The sequence below is a fragment of the Microchirus variegatus genome (assembly GCF_963457635.1).
Source record: "Microchirus variegatus genome assembly, chromosome: 6".
Taxonomy (NCBI): domain Eukaryota; kingdom Metazoa; phylum Chordata; class Actinopteri; order Pleuronectiformes; family Soleidae; genus Microchirus; species Microchirus variegatus.
Window position 1 is genome coordinate 16293888 of NC_139807.1, and position 13946 is coordinate 16307833.

General features: G+C 41.3%; 1 protein-coding gene across 1 annotated transcript in view; it reads right to left on the reverse strand.

The window, feature by feature from the left end:
- The window catches only part of pdlim7 (PDZ and LIM domain 7), a 49205-nt gene extending 38138 nt beyond the window's left edge, over window positions 1-11067 (reverse strand). The window contains exons 1-2 of the mRNA XM_083891140.1: window positions 10865-11067; window positions 8282-8380 (exon numbers count right to left, since the gene is read on the reverse strand). Of these exons, the coding sequence (XP_083747266.1) occupies window positions 8282-8380; window positions 10865-10894 (129 nt within the window). The 5' untranslated portion in view covers window positions 10895-11067. The remainder of the gene's footprint in view (window positions 1-8281; window positions 8381-10864) is intronic.
- Window positions 11068-13946: the final 2879 nt, after the last annotated feature.

Below are 13946 nucleotides of genomic sequence, written 5' to 3' on the forward strand. Positions count from 1 at the left end.
ATGTGGACTTTTGTCACTTGTCAATATGCCACAGATGTCATAAATCATGAGGGAGCGTGCCATTGGCATGCTGAGCGTTACAGCTGTGGCAACTGAACACAACTGAATGTGCATCATTCCACGATCATTCCAGGCCACGATCAACAACCTGGTGATGTCCATGCGTCGCCGGTGTACCACTCTGCGTGAGGCTAATGGTGGACACACGTTATTGAAGTTTGTGAACTTTGATCATCGACCCCCATTGTGTTATTCCTGCCATTACTCCAGGACTTTTGTTTTGAAATTGATCCTAATGCTCGCAAATTAAAGCCACTTTATTGGTAAAGTTGTACTGTTATTTTTGGATAGTTGGATAGTTTTTGTCACATAACAAACTACAAGTTTTTCTTTGTGCGTCTATATTTTGCAAGAAATCTAAAAACACTTTGGTGGTGTTTCCTTGACTTTGCTGCACTGTCTTTTAACAACACTTAATAATCAACTCGGGGGAGTCTCCGTGTCTGGATCTGACAAGCCAGTGGAGATATTTCACTCAACACAACCAGGAACAGGCATTATATGTCATCATGATATCATCAGTCGTCAGCGTATAATTAAGCGCAGATGGAACTCACTGAAAGCCGCATACACAAACCATATGTTCGACTGAGTCACACCGCTTTCCGGGAACAAACCCCCTCCACCTTTGTTCCCCCCCCCCCAACCACTGAGACAGGTAAGTCATGACCTGTGTCACTGACAATAGAGAGACATCACCTTGTTGTTCACAGGCTGCAGACACAATGAGTCAGAGCGAAGGAGGCGAAAGGTTACCAACAGGAGGAGCAAACCACAGTCTGTAATGATAGTTTCCCATGTCCTCTGAAACTACAAACACACACAGTGGCAATGTCACGTCATGTTAAGCGAGGGCTTAGTCAGCTTGCCCATGCAGCTTAATAAAATTCCAGACTGGTGTCAATTTGTCAGATAACTAAGCACAAAGTGTTCAGCATCTGATAACGGTGCGAGTGGTGGGATTTCTGGCTAAAACCCTATTAGGATTACTATGTGATGTCACTGATCCCTGCAAATGTTAGCTCATCAAAAACTCCCGAGGACTCAGCGGGTTCAATCGATAGTTTTCTGCCATGTTCCGCTGAGCTATCACACTTGCCACTTTGATTCTGCACATTAAACATAAACATAGGTAATAGGCTCTGTGAAATGATGACAGTTCAGGTTGAGGAAACGACTCGGCGGCCCACAAAGAAAACCGCCTCGAATCAAAACATAGCAAAGATAAAAATAGGAGGGAATGCATTCCTCAGAAGCAGTCCAAGCTACGCTTATTTTACAGCCCCGACTTCAAACATCACTTTGACTGCCTTTGATTCGGATGACTGGAAGCAATTAAAGGAGTAAAAAAAGAAATGTCCAGTTTAGGAAAAAAAAAAATTCTTTTAACAGATTACACTACAGAGAAGAACATCTACGATACGAACATGTGACCTATTCTTAAAAGGGAAGACGCTGTGGCAGCGCGCCAGCGAGGCTCACCACACAGAGCTGCAGTCCTAACCCCCCGTTTTATTAGATATACTGGCCAGTAAACCTTAAGCACTTAAAGAACATGCAACAATTATTTCGTTAGCTTTAAACAACAACGTATCCTATTAGTCTTTAGCTACAGAAGCACATTCAAAGCCTCTAGGGAGCTGTACTTGTTAAATAGCAACACATTAAAACGTCTTTAATCTCTGAAAAGCAAAAGAAAAAAGATGTTGAAAGACTTTGATACAAATGGTGCCTTGAATGTGGACAGAAAACATAATTAATCATAATTGCAGTACATTACAATACAATAAAATGCTTATGTGTGGAAATATTCAGTCGTGTGATGACTTATAAAATTAAAAAGTGTGTATGCAGCTGTCAGATCTCAACATATTAAAGCGGACCTAGACCGGAAGTTCCAATTAACGCTGTTTTTTAGTGTGTATCAGCGTCATTACCTTGTTTAAGAAGCCCTGAAGGTTCAAAACAAACTGTTCAGCACTGCTGAGAATGCTGTGTTTTATTGTAATCTCAGGCTCAGCGAGATCTCTGAAAAAACTGGTCCGGTTACGTAAACACCGGTTCTCCTGAACAGCAGATTGTCCTGCTCCGGGCACTAGTCCGGGCACATCCGGTTGCGTACATTGAACTGCAGAAGAAGAATAACGTCCGTTGTGGAGGTGTTTCATGAGCGACAGTGTCTTCTGACTCTGGGTCAAAGTCATAAAAGGGACTGCAGCGGGGAGTCGTGAAGAATCTATTTTTAAACATTGTTAAAACAATGTTTTGATAATGAGTAGCAGTGCAGCCACCGTTCCAGAGGGGGGAGCTGCGCTTCTGAGAGCTGGTGTGCTGAATATGTCACTTCCGGGTACTGGCCAATCACAAGACAGTTAGGAAGGCTCTACACTGGCTGGCCAATCACAACACACTCCGTCTTCTGGGGGTGAGATTTATGTCTGTAATATCGTGGCTCAGGACAGCGTCAGAAAAGACAGATTTCTATCAGCTCGTTTACAGCAACTAGGAGGTTTTTGACCATAAAAACAAGTTAATGTATGTAAGTAGACCTCCATAACTAACATATATGTGCAACAGGACCACTCTATGTGAGCTTTAAACACCTGTGGGAGATTTTAGTGCAACCTGTGAGACGGCGATCTACAACACTATTGGAGGTGCAACTAGGAATTATTTTCGTAATCGATTAATTTGTCGATTATTTTCTTGATTAATCCTTTGGTCCAGAAAATGTCAAAAAAATGTTGATCAGTGTTTGTCAAACCTGGAAATGACGATGTTCTCCAATGCTTTGTCCACAAACCAAAATTATTAATGATTTCTTTGTCATGTTGAGCAAAGAAACAAAAAAAATATTCACATTTAAGAAGCTAAAACAATCAGAAATATTGTTCTAATAAAATTTTTAAAAAAGCTTCAAACCGATTAATTGATTATCAAATTAGTTGACGAGGATTAATTAAACATCGTTTAATTGTTTCAACGCTAAACACTATCATCTAAATCAGTGATTCCCAAACTGGGTAAGTTGGGCGATGTAGGCGGTACGCAATGACAAAAACAACAACAAGTGTGCAGGAGTAGGGGGTACATGTCTGGAGGTCAAATGTCTGAAGAGGTACGGGACCGTGAAAAGTTTGGGAACCACTGATCTAAACCATAAGGCCACACACAAACGGCACAAAAAAACAATAATATAATAATATTTTTCTTAGTAGTTTTGAACATGTTTCCTGTACACGGCACGGAACACGACACCGTTTCAGGAAATGTCTGCATCCACACGTAACCCACCCCCAAACGACTGAATGTGTATCGCTTTTGAAGACAGACGTCATCTCTCCAGTAGAGTTTCACAGGCTTGCAGAATCTAATCTAAGACATCAGACAGTGAAGTTGCTCCGGCGACTCCTCCAGGAGCCCCTGACATCTCACCTAAATATTTACCTGCATTGTCAACCTCTAAACGTCAGGTGAGAAGCTAAGAAGAAAATATATAAGAATACGCTGCAGGGTTGTATGTGTGTCCGTATGAGCCGAGTTACTGACGGACACAAACACCTGTGCTCCTGGCTCAGGTTCAGAGTGCAGCTGCTCCCTCACTTGAGAAGGCAGCCATTAAAGTTGCTGTGCTCAGTGCCTTTGGGTTGGTAGGAGGCCGAAGGAAACCTTACACCGCCCCGGCCGTTTGTCAATACGACGAAGGACAGTGGAAAACATGTTCTTGAATGAACCGCACTGCGCTGCGCCTCGCAACAGCAGCCAGAGATAAAAAAAAAAAAAAACGACAGCACGGTCGTGATGTATGATGACATCGCGTTGCAGGGTCAGCAACTCCATTGCACCCACTCGACGCTCGGGGAAGTCATCTCATCCTGCTGTGAATTATTTTGTGCAAATATGATTGGACCTTGCTTCACACCAGTAGTAAGAGGTTCACAGCCACCGTGTTCGCTTCATAACCCGTTTCATAGCCTTTTGGCACAGCCATATAGCAGTGCTCCCCTGGTAAGCTATCACATTTCAAAGAATTAGCCAGCCTTTCAAAATGCAATATCTTGAATTCTCTCCTGAAGTGCTTCCCGCAACTGACCCTTGACGTGAGCCAAGACCTCTCGCTCTCTTACGTTATTCTCAGCTGGATATTCTCCTTTTTGGTCAAACTAATAATGCACAAGCTTTTATGTACAGCTGTAGAGATACTGGACTTGTAATTCTGCACCGGCTCACTTTTATCCTTTCCATGGCTATTTGGGGGCCATGAGACAGGCTGTCCTTACATCACTCACGCAGCACAGCTGATGCAAAGCCATAAATATCCCTCTGAGAAATGGAAATTTAAACCTTGGAGTATGTGTTCTCCTCGTTACGACTGCAGTGGAACACCTAGCACAGGACTCACCTTAAAACACTGCAGCAACATAAGACAGGAAATGCCCCCTGTGTGTAATCCATCAGTAAAGCACTGCATTATTAATCCAAAACCTCGAAACAAGGGCCCTTTTCCCCGACTGTGTTTGTGAGCGAGTGTGGTAATGTTTGAGAGAATACTGGAGCAACAGATGGCTTACAAGTCTGACAAAGACACAGACAAACATGTCGACATGACTCGGTGACACATCCAGCTGTGGCAGCGGTGGAGAGTCTCCCTACTCTGCTGATTGACATGACATCATCTGTATTTTTCTGCGAACATCTGATTTCAGTCGTGTGTCAACAGAAAGCAGATGGTGCTCAGGAGGCTGTTATTGTATCATAATGTTTATGGAACCACAGTGGTACAACATCTGGGGCAGATCTATGAAGGAACACCTCAACAAAGCAGTTTAAGGGCTGACCCCGAATGTAGTGAGCTCAACTGGAACAGAGTTACGACGACACCTCGCTTCCGTAATTGTACGCCTTTCCTGTTGGAACAGGATGTAATTAAACTTAAAGAAGACGACAATCCTCTCGGAAAACAAAGACACAAACACAAAGAATGGATGGAAAATGGTGAAGGCAGTTCCAGGCAGTTTCTGAGGGCAGGATCAAACTCACATGGACTTAAAGGGCGGCCTGAAGATTTTCAGCCGTCAGCTTTTAAAAGAGAAGAAGAAGATCGTGTGACAGCTGCCTACTGGATGCGAGTTTAACCCATGGTTGACCCGTTTATGCGAAATTGCTGTCCAAGGATAATCCTTTCACAGACACAGTATTTCTACAAACTAATACCATTCCCGTGATCACAGGAATACATTCGACAATCAAACAACAAAAAAAAAAAAAAGAGTATTTCTCAAAGTCAGTTCCTTGGCTTAAAAGGAAACTTCACTGATGCTTTTCCACATATAGATCTGTCATGTTTAATCCTCCTTTAAAAAAACATTTAGCATTACTTCTTACTTTGGAGGAGTTTTATCAAAATAAAATGGAATATATATATATATATATATATATATATATAAAATGGTAATTTAAAGGGGGTATAATGTAAAGTAAAACGACCATTTCTCTTTTTTACTTCTTTCTTAACAGGATGGGGAAACTCTCCAGGTTAGAAATATTTATAAATCTAGTAAAAAATAAAAAGACTGAACAGGAGCTGAGTCTCAAAACTTTGGACAACAATACAGAAAAGTGTCATAAGTTATCATCATAGTTTCTCAGTTGATGAATGGCTTTATTCATGTTATGCCGGGTCAAACTGTAACTGTCTTTCTTTCACAGAGACTTAACACTTTGTCTTGGCAAACTTGCCGCTCCTCTGAACTCACTGGAAAAGTATTCCGGTGAGAGCGGGGGGCAAGAGGGGGAGGTGGGGGGGGTCCATCATATGGATGGGAAAAGTGAGTGTGCAAGACATATTGGACAGAGAAACGAGACAAGAGGATTGTCTGTTGGCAGCCACAGGGTGGACACGACGAGAACAATCCCAGGAATGCTGAGAAAACATAGCTTTTCCATGCTTGCAGACAGAGGAGGAAGGAAAGGAAACATGAGCATTCATAGAGCAAGGAAACTGACGCACACTAGGAGAAGATAACAAGTCACAGACGCACAACTTTCCAAATCAATAAAAGATTAAGAAAATCCCCAGTCACTTAAGTTAATAAATACATATAAAGTTATTGATGATAACAATGAGCACTAAATAAATCCAGTCAAATGATCATGTAATCTTCATGTAAAGCTTCCTGACTTATCTCACTGTCTCTTTGCCTTAGAGGCTTTTGTCCTGTCACTCCACATGTTCACGAGATGCTTATCTCATCAGTTACATGCCTGTGAGGAAAGACCACCCATTAATTCATCCATCCAGTGTAATGCAAGCGTGACGTTTTCTTCCTGTTACTAAGGGAAACTGTATATCTTTGAGCTTTATGTGCCCTTGTTGGGCTGTTTCTATCCACTGTGACTGTGCGTGATTCACCAGCTAGGATTTTATCACAATCTAGAGGAGGACTAAGAGTCTCTGAAAGGTAAAAAAAAAAAAAAAAGAGAAAACCTGTCGCATATTTATAATTCCTGTACTCCAAGGCCTGCCTGGAACATGCCATTATATTAGCCACTGACCAATTGTTAAACATAGAAATACTGTTTTTTTCCCACATGAGCAGGAGAAAGATGATCAATCTTACAGCAAACGGCTTTAACCTGGGTCAGAGAAAATAAATGGAGAGGCTGATACATTGGTACACATACAACAGTGTCTCTCATGTACGCGCCTGGATTGCAGAAGAACTGGCCTCCAGCACAGGCCGATTAATCAAGATAATTCACCAACAACTAACGACTCACCTATTGACATTCTACCCGCGGTACACCTCGCCTATCTAGATGAAAAATCCTGCAAACTTAACCCCTGTACCCTGCTTGGTTTTGGTCCATTTGTCAAATTATTTGTCAGTTCGTTTTTGATGGGTAAAGGAAAAAAGCATGCACGTCTGCAAGATCAAAGTGAAACGTTGTGTTTCTGACTGCGAAGCCTTGTCAGGGAGGGCAGAGCTGATACAAGACGTGTACTGACAGGGCCAGTGATAACTGCTGCCCTCACTGCAGGATTATACACCTCAGAGTGATGCTCTACTTTGATACCAACACACTGTTTATTCCACACCGACGGCGAACCGACGCAAGACACAATAGGTCATCGTTTGATGGCTGCTTTTCATCTAAATGTTCTGTCGTAATTATGGACTAGGTTTAACAAATGAATTAAGGATGGACGGCAAGCGCAGATAAATGTTAACTGCGCAGGATTTAAATGACTGAGCGTATATTGGGGGGAACATGGGAGGATAAGATGAATGCTGTGTAATTACCTATCAACACCCAATTACTTTGGAAATAGGACATTGTAAATCTTTTACAGAACACATGAATTAATAAATGTGAATCAGTCCAACGTTTATAGATCACGCCGGCCTCTTTAGTTGCAGTATAACAATGACGATGGAGAAGGGGTGTATAATTAAATGGTGTGTGCGTGTGTGTGTGTGTGCTGGCAGCAAAGCTGGAATGATTTTATCCTTGTGCATACATGTGTGTGTGTGTGTGTGTGTGTGTGTGTGTGTGTGTGTCTGCAAGTGCAAGACTGTGTGTTTGTGAGGCAAAGCAGCAGTGCAGTACTTATAAGGCCTGGAAAAGTGGTTGTGCCGCTCTCCACAATAGCAACAATAGTTTATTTGAAAATGTATTCAGCGAAAGGGTAATGACCTAACATGGAGAGCAGCTACTGCGCTCGCCTGCAATACAAGCGACAGTGTGTCACCGCGTGACCTGTGCGAATACTCTTAATGCAAAGCCTGGATGAGGCTTTGACCGATATGAAAATGAACTCCCCCATTCTGAAGACAAAACCCGACAATATGCCCGTGTAACAAATGAGAGATGACATGCAGACTCAGATGAGGTCATCTTGTAGTGAACACTGAACAGACTTGAGAGTAGGCCAAGGTTTTTAATCCAAAAGCATGTATGAATTAAAAAAAAAAACACTTAACAAGATGATACTTGGGTTTTTTAATTCTATTATTATCTATGTCTGCAGGATACTTGAATTTCTCCCAGTGGATGAATAAAGAAAGTATCTATCTATCTATCTATCTATCTATCTATCTATCTATCTATCTATCTATCTATCTATCTATCTATCTATCTATCTATCTATCTATAGTACAAAGACCACAGTGATCAGAGAGCAATAGAGGTACAAAAGTGAATAAAAACTGTTTCTTACTCTTGACACGGTGAGGGGCATGCTGAAGTCCTTGCCACCCTGCAGCCTGAAGCCCCAGGGCGCAGGGCCGCTGAGGGTTACGGAGTATACGTTCATAGCCTTGAGGAAGAAAAAAGAAAGAAAGAAGAGGAAACAGTGTCTAAATTAAGTCAAACTCCAAACATTTGTTTTTCCATCCAGTCTGTTCCTTGTTTGCATTTATCTCACACAAGCATACGTTCAGCGCGTGTATGGATTAAAACATTTGAAATACCTTCCGTTTTTAAGAACAACCACGTTTCATAAAAGACTGTTAAATGTTTCCTTTGGTACACGTAATGAATTTCTCTTTTTGAACAAGGCACAAGACAATGCAATACCAGTGGTCCTCTTAGGACACAACAGTCTATCATTCATCAAAACACAAACAAATAGTTTGTCATGCACTGCAGAATAATGTGAGGAGAGAGCGTTTATACACAGGCCCAGTTTTGAGTGTACCAAAGTATACACGACCATTACAAATGAGCAATATAGAAAAACAGCCTCATAAATCACTTGGGCATTAAGAACAGCTGCAATAATCAACAATTAGTTTCTTTCCTTCAGTGAGCGGGAGCAGGAAACTCCTTTTAACCACTTCATCATTTATTCATTAAAAGTAATCAAACACAGGGCCATTTTGCTAAATTATATATTAAAAAAAAAAAACTTGCCCTGATATATATATTTTTTTTAAATTAACATAATGACTACAGCTGTGCCGCCATGACAACAGTGCAGCCATCTGACCAGGGCGAGTATTGACAGTGGATGGCATGGCACTAAATAGCCAGTTAATTTTAAGAACCAAAAGTAACCCGAGACATGTGGCTGTGTCACTTGCGTTTGCTGCTGAGTTACAGCCCGTGCTACTGACCCCTGTACCTGCAGCCCCAAACTCCCGCCCTCTCTTAATCCGCCCTCAACCCAACCAGGTGTCGTTGCCCTTCACAACACAACCCAAGACGCCACCAGGCCTAACCTTACCTTGTCCTCAAGGGCCGGCCACTAGCCCCAACCTAGGATAGAGCTAGAGAGTCAGTAAGCTGGGGCAAGCAGATTCTCTCCCTCTCTCTCTCTGTTGGCAAACCCTATTCCTCCTCGGCACTGTCTGTGACACAGGCAAGCCCGAGCCTCTCCTCGCTCCTCAGAGGCTATATAAGGAATGTAAAACTACACCAAACTATTTCAGCCCAACACCCACATGAGTCACAGAGCGAGGGGGGGGGGGGTTGGTGGAGGAGGTCGGAGAGAGGCAACATCAACTGCTCCTATATTCTGGCAAAAGTCAAACCGCGTAAAAAGTAAATGTATGAAAAGGAGGCTTTAGATTTAAAGTGCATTAGAGCAGCAGCCGGTGACGACGGCAGTGAACACAACTCCAGCACAACTCACTGACCTCTGCATTCTTTCTGGAGGGCATGGAACACAGCGCAACTAAACCAGCAATTACATTATATCAACATCAAATGAGCTCACTTACAGGGAGAATATCATTTAAAACAGGGGTGCGGTTACACTGAAAAAGGGCAAATTGTTCTCATCTAAAACAGTGTAAAAGCCAGCAGCCCAAACATGCCAAGTATCTCTTCTGTAAAAAACCTGCAAATCTGCTCAGCTAATGAAATCCCCCTCAAGAATTTTCATTTCATTTCAATTAACACTTTTTTTGTCAACGCTCCCCAGATTATACACAGGCAACACTTAATTACCTACACTTGGATCCGTTTACTGCCACTTCTCAACATGCTTGGATAAAGTCCAGAAGACAAGAAAATCAATTACACACTGCCTGAGATAATAAACGGTCAAATCCATAGTGGCAACAGATGATGTGAGTTAGATATGACCAAGTTTTGACAACAGTTGGTTTAATATTAGTTGTTTTAAAGGCAGTGGGTGAATTTTAGTTTATTTAAATAAATAAAAAACACTCTCTTTAATCAAGACAACTCAGTAAAGTGATGTTAATGGTCTTACTATTTATACTTCCCAATGGTGTCACTATACACTTAGTATAGGAACTCCTGATGATTGGATTACAAGCTATTTTTTTTTTTTTTTTCATTATTGCAGTCAGTAATTTGAACTATGCTTTTATTATAATATCACTCACTTTGGTATTTTTGAATGCACTCAAAAGCACAATCACAATTAACTGCTTGAATATTCTGACAACTCATGCTATGCTGCACAATTATGATCTTATGTAGTTGACTTTGTTATCACATCAACAGGTCCAAGATAATAATCAGCACTGGTTAATTAAAGGCTACAGTCTCCTATCACTTGTGCGCAGCTCCAGAAAATTCAACCCTCACAAGTGAAGGAGGAGGAAGCTGAATGAGAAAATGAGGAAAAAACAACAAAGTGGACCAACTCTCGTCTCATGTAAAGTAGTTCACATCTAAAACAGCCAAACAAACACCTTTACAATGTGGAGAACACAACGCAGCCTATTCATAAAGTCACTCTGTGGAAGGAAAAGTTGGCTTTGAGAAAGTTAACACCCCACACAAAGGAATGCGTCCAAACGTCTGAACAAACTAATCCTCAGCTCACCTCCGGTGCTTCCGTGTGATCGCCAGACATCACGGATCAGTCTACGCCGCACAGGAGAAGTCGCTCTTTGGGTAAGAAGGCTTAATAACTGTCGGACTTCCTTAAAGCGGGCGTCAGGAAGCCACGGTGGATCCCCTCAGTGAACAGCAGCGCGATCATTCCCTCAAACTCTCTTTTACGAGGACGACTCCACGCAAACGTCACCGGTCACATGGTCCACACTCTCTGCTGCACTCTGAGAGGCGAGAGCTGCACAGTTTGTTTAGCGTCCAGCTCTCAGTCATTATCACTGAGGATGACCCAATATACTCAATATCTAAGGTGTCTGGTGTCGATATCACAACCTTGTGAGTGTACCTGTGTCAGTGTGATGCAGTAGTTTAACCCATTTAAACGTGTAAGTTAGTAAAAGTATTGTGTGTGTGATATTTAGGATGTTTTATTGACAGAAACTCAATGTATTACACATAAATATGTTTATATCAGTGTGTAATCACCAGTCTAAAGGGATAATTGAGTAAAAGTATCTTACCAGAAATTGACTTGAATATGAATAATATTATTATATTGATATAATAATATTAAAGTGACTTCAACGTCACTTAAAGGTGCATTATGTAATAAATCTAAAGCAACTGGCCATAAAATCCTCCTAATATGTCACAAAGACTCAGGAATAATGTTCATATAACAAACTGAACTCACCAACAACAACAGTACAGACAAAATATTTGCATTAAAAAAATCTTTTGCAGACTGCAAATCATGTTTATGTTTTGAAATCATGTTTTGGCATGTGGCGCCACCTACCGCCGTCTACCAATCATTGCGGTCAGTAGAGTCTCAGCTGCCGAGCAACCATGGGTTGCCAGTTACGTCAGAAAACGAAACGTAAGTACCTCGGTATTTTGAATTTGAATGTAGTAACCGTTTTTGGCCACATTCTTACATATGGCACCTTTAAGTTTTAGAAGTAAATGTATAAAAAAAGTGGTGGCTCAGTGGTAGGGCGAGTTGTCTCTCAATTGGAAGGTTGTGGGTTCAATTTCTGATCCATGCGTGTCCAAGCTCGTTGAGGTGAAAAAAAGTGCTATTTACAGTAAATACCAACTCTTCTTATTTTATTTGGGAGTAACAAAGATGGTAAGAGCAAATGTAGTGGAGTAAAATAAAAGTCGCTCGGAATGTAATTAACAAAGTTAAGTACAGATATGTGCATTTTGTACTTAAGTACAGTAATAAAGTATTTGTACTTAGTTACATTACAACACTTCACAATCACTTCAAATCAGGGGTGTCAAACATACGGCCTGTGGGCCAGAATCGGCTCATCAGTGAGTCCAATCTGGATGAATTTGCGAAACTTTGCTAAATACTATATTTTTTAGTTCCAGATACCTGTGACTAAATGTTTTGTGCCTTTGTAGATCCACTGTTATCCATATGTTGTAATGCACATGTGAACTTTGGCATGATATTGGTGAAATTGCACTTTATTATTCTCAAGAAATGTCAGGTTGTTCATAATATGTTTAGTAAAAAGACACTTCATTAAATGTAAAACAAAGGGAAAAATGTGGAGTTCTTCTTCATAGGTTATTATGCTACTATTTTACTGGTCCGTCCCACTTGAGATCAAATTATGCTGTTGTATGTGGCCCCCTGAACTATGAGTTTGACACCCCTGCTTTAAAGGGATAGTTTTGACGTGTGGCTGTATGACGTATTATTGACACATTACTGACACTGACTGACCTCACCACACAGAGCAGCACTCATATCTCTGTCGCTGATAATGTGGCTGCATGCAGAGACAAAGGGAAAAACAGATTTCAGCCCTTTAACAAAAGCCTTTAACACCTATTGACTCTATACAATTTAAAATTGTAACTTTTCCAGATGGAAAATTATGTTCTTCAAATCACTCACTCCCCGCACCAAAGTCCATTGATTCAGCCTGCCCCACACTACAGGATAATTGGGCAGATTTAGTTCCCAATCTGGCCCTTCCGACAATCGTGGGTGTCTTCCGATTTTAGGCTGAATTGAACACATTATCTGATCAAATTATCCTGTAAATGTGAGGGATTAACAGACACGATTTTAACATCATCAAATGCATCAAATTCTTCCCAATTTCAAATCGTATTATACATGTTTGAGATGTATATCTGAACAGAGCAGAACCCCGCACGAACCAATGAGAGTGAGTAGACCAGGAAAAGGATGTTGCATACTTTTGTTTAGAATCATAACTTGTACAAGCCAAGTGCACAGTGTTTTGTAATTCTCAGCACAAAACATTACACACAACAAACTCATACATGTCTGTTAATATTCTGAAGTTACTTTAAATCGCGCAAGTGTCCGTGAGTCCCTGTAATCTCCTCACTGAATCTGTGGCATATTGACAAGTGACAAAAGTCCACATTTTGGTGTGCCCTTTTATTGACCAGACCATAAGGAGTGTCTGTGTACTGGTCACGCATATTGACCACCACTCTGCCATGCTCCATGACTCTGGTGAGTTGAAATACTCAATAGGAGTGGCCAAGTGACACTGGACTACTGGGTTTGAGCAAAACAAATCATTCCATAAACAAATGCATCAAGAATCTGAGCAAATGTCATGACATTCTATTTTTGTTCACCATTTCAAGTTTGTCCGTTTATATTTTTGTTGAGTATAGTTAGGGCTGACTCAGGGAACGTTACGCTGCTATAGATCCAGACTGCTGGGGGCAATTCTGTGGCGCACTCACACTCACTACCTCACACTCTGGGTATGCATATGATTTTATTACATGTCATTAACCTTGTTCGTTCATGTTTTGTTTTATCAGCAATCTCTGCTACTGCTTGTATAAACAACACTGTAGAAATATAAACATGTAATAACTGATTCAGAACTGTCCTGTCTAAACCTATAACCTGATACAACCGTTCTGCTGTATCTGCTCCTGGTCTCTCTGTCTCTTGTCTCTACCTCGCCTCACCTCTCCTCTGTATCCCACATCTCCTTTCACCCCAACCGGTCTAGGCAGATGATAATCTCTCTTCAACGATGCCTAATGTTGTGGGA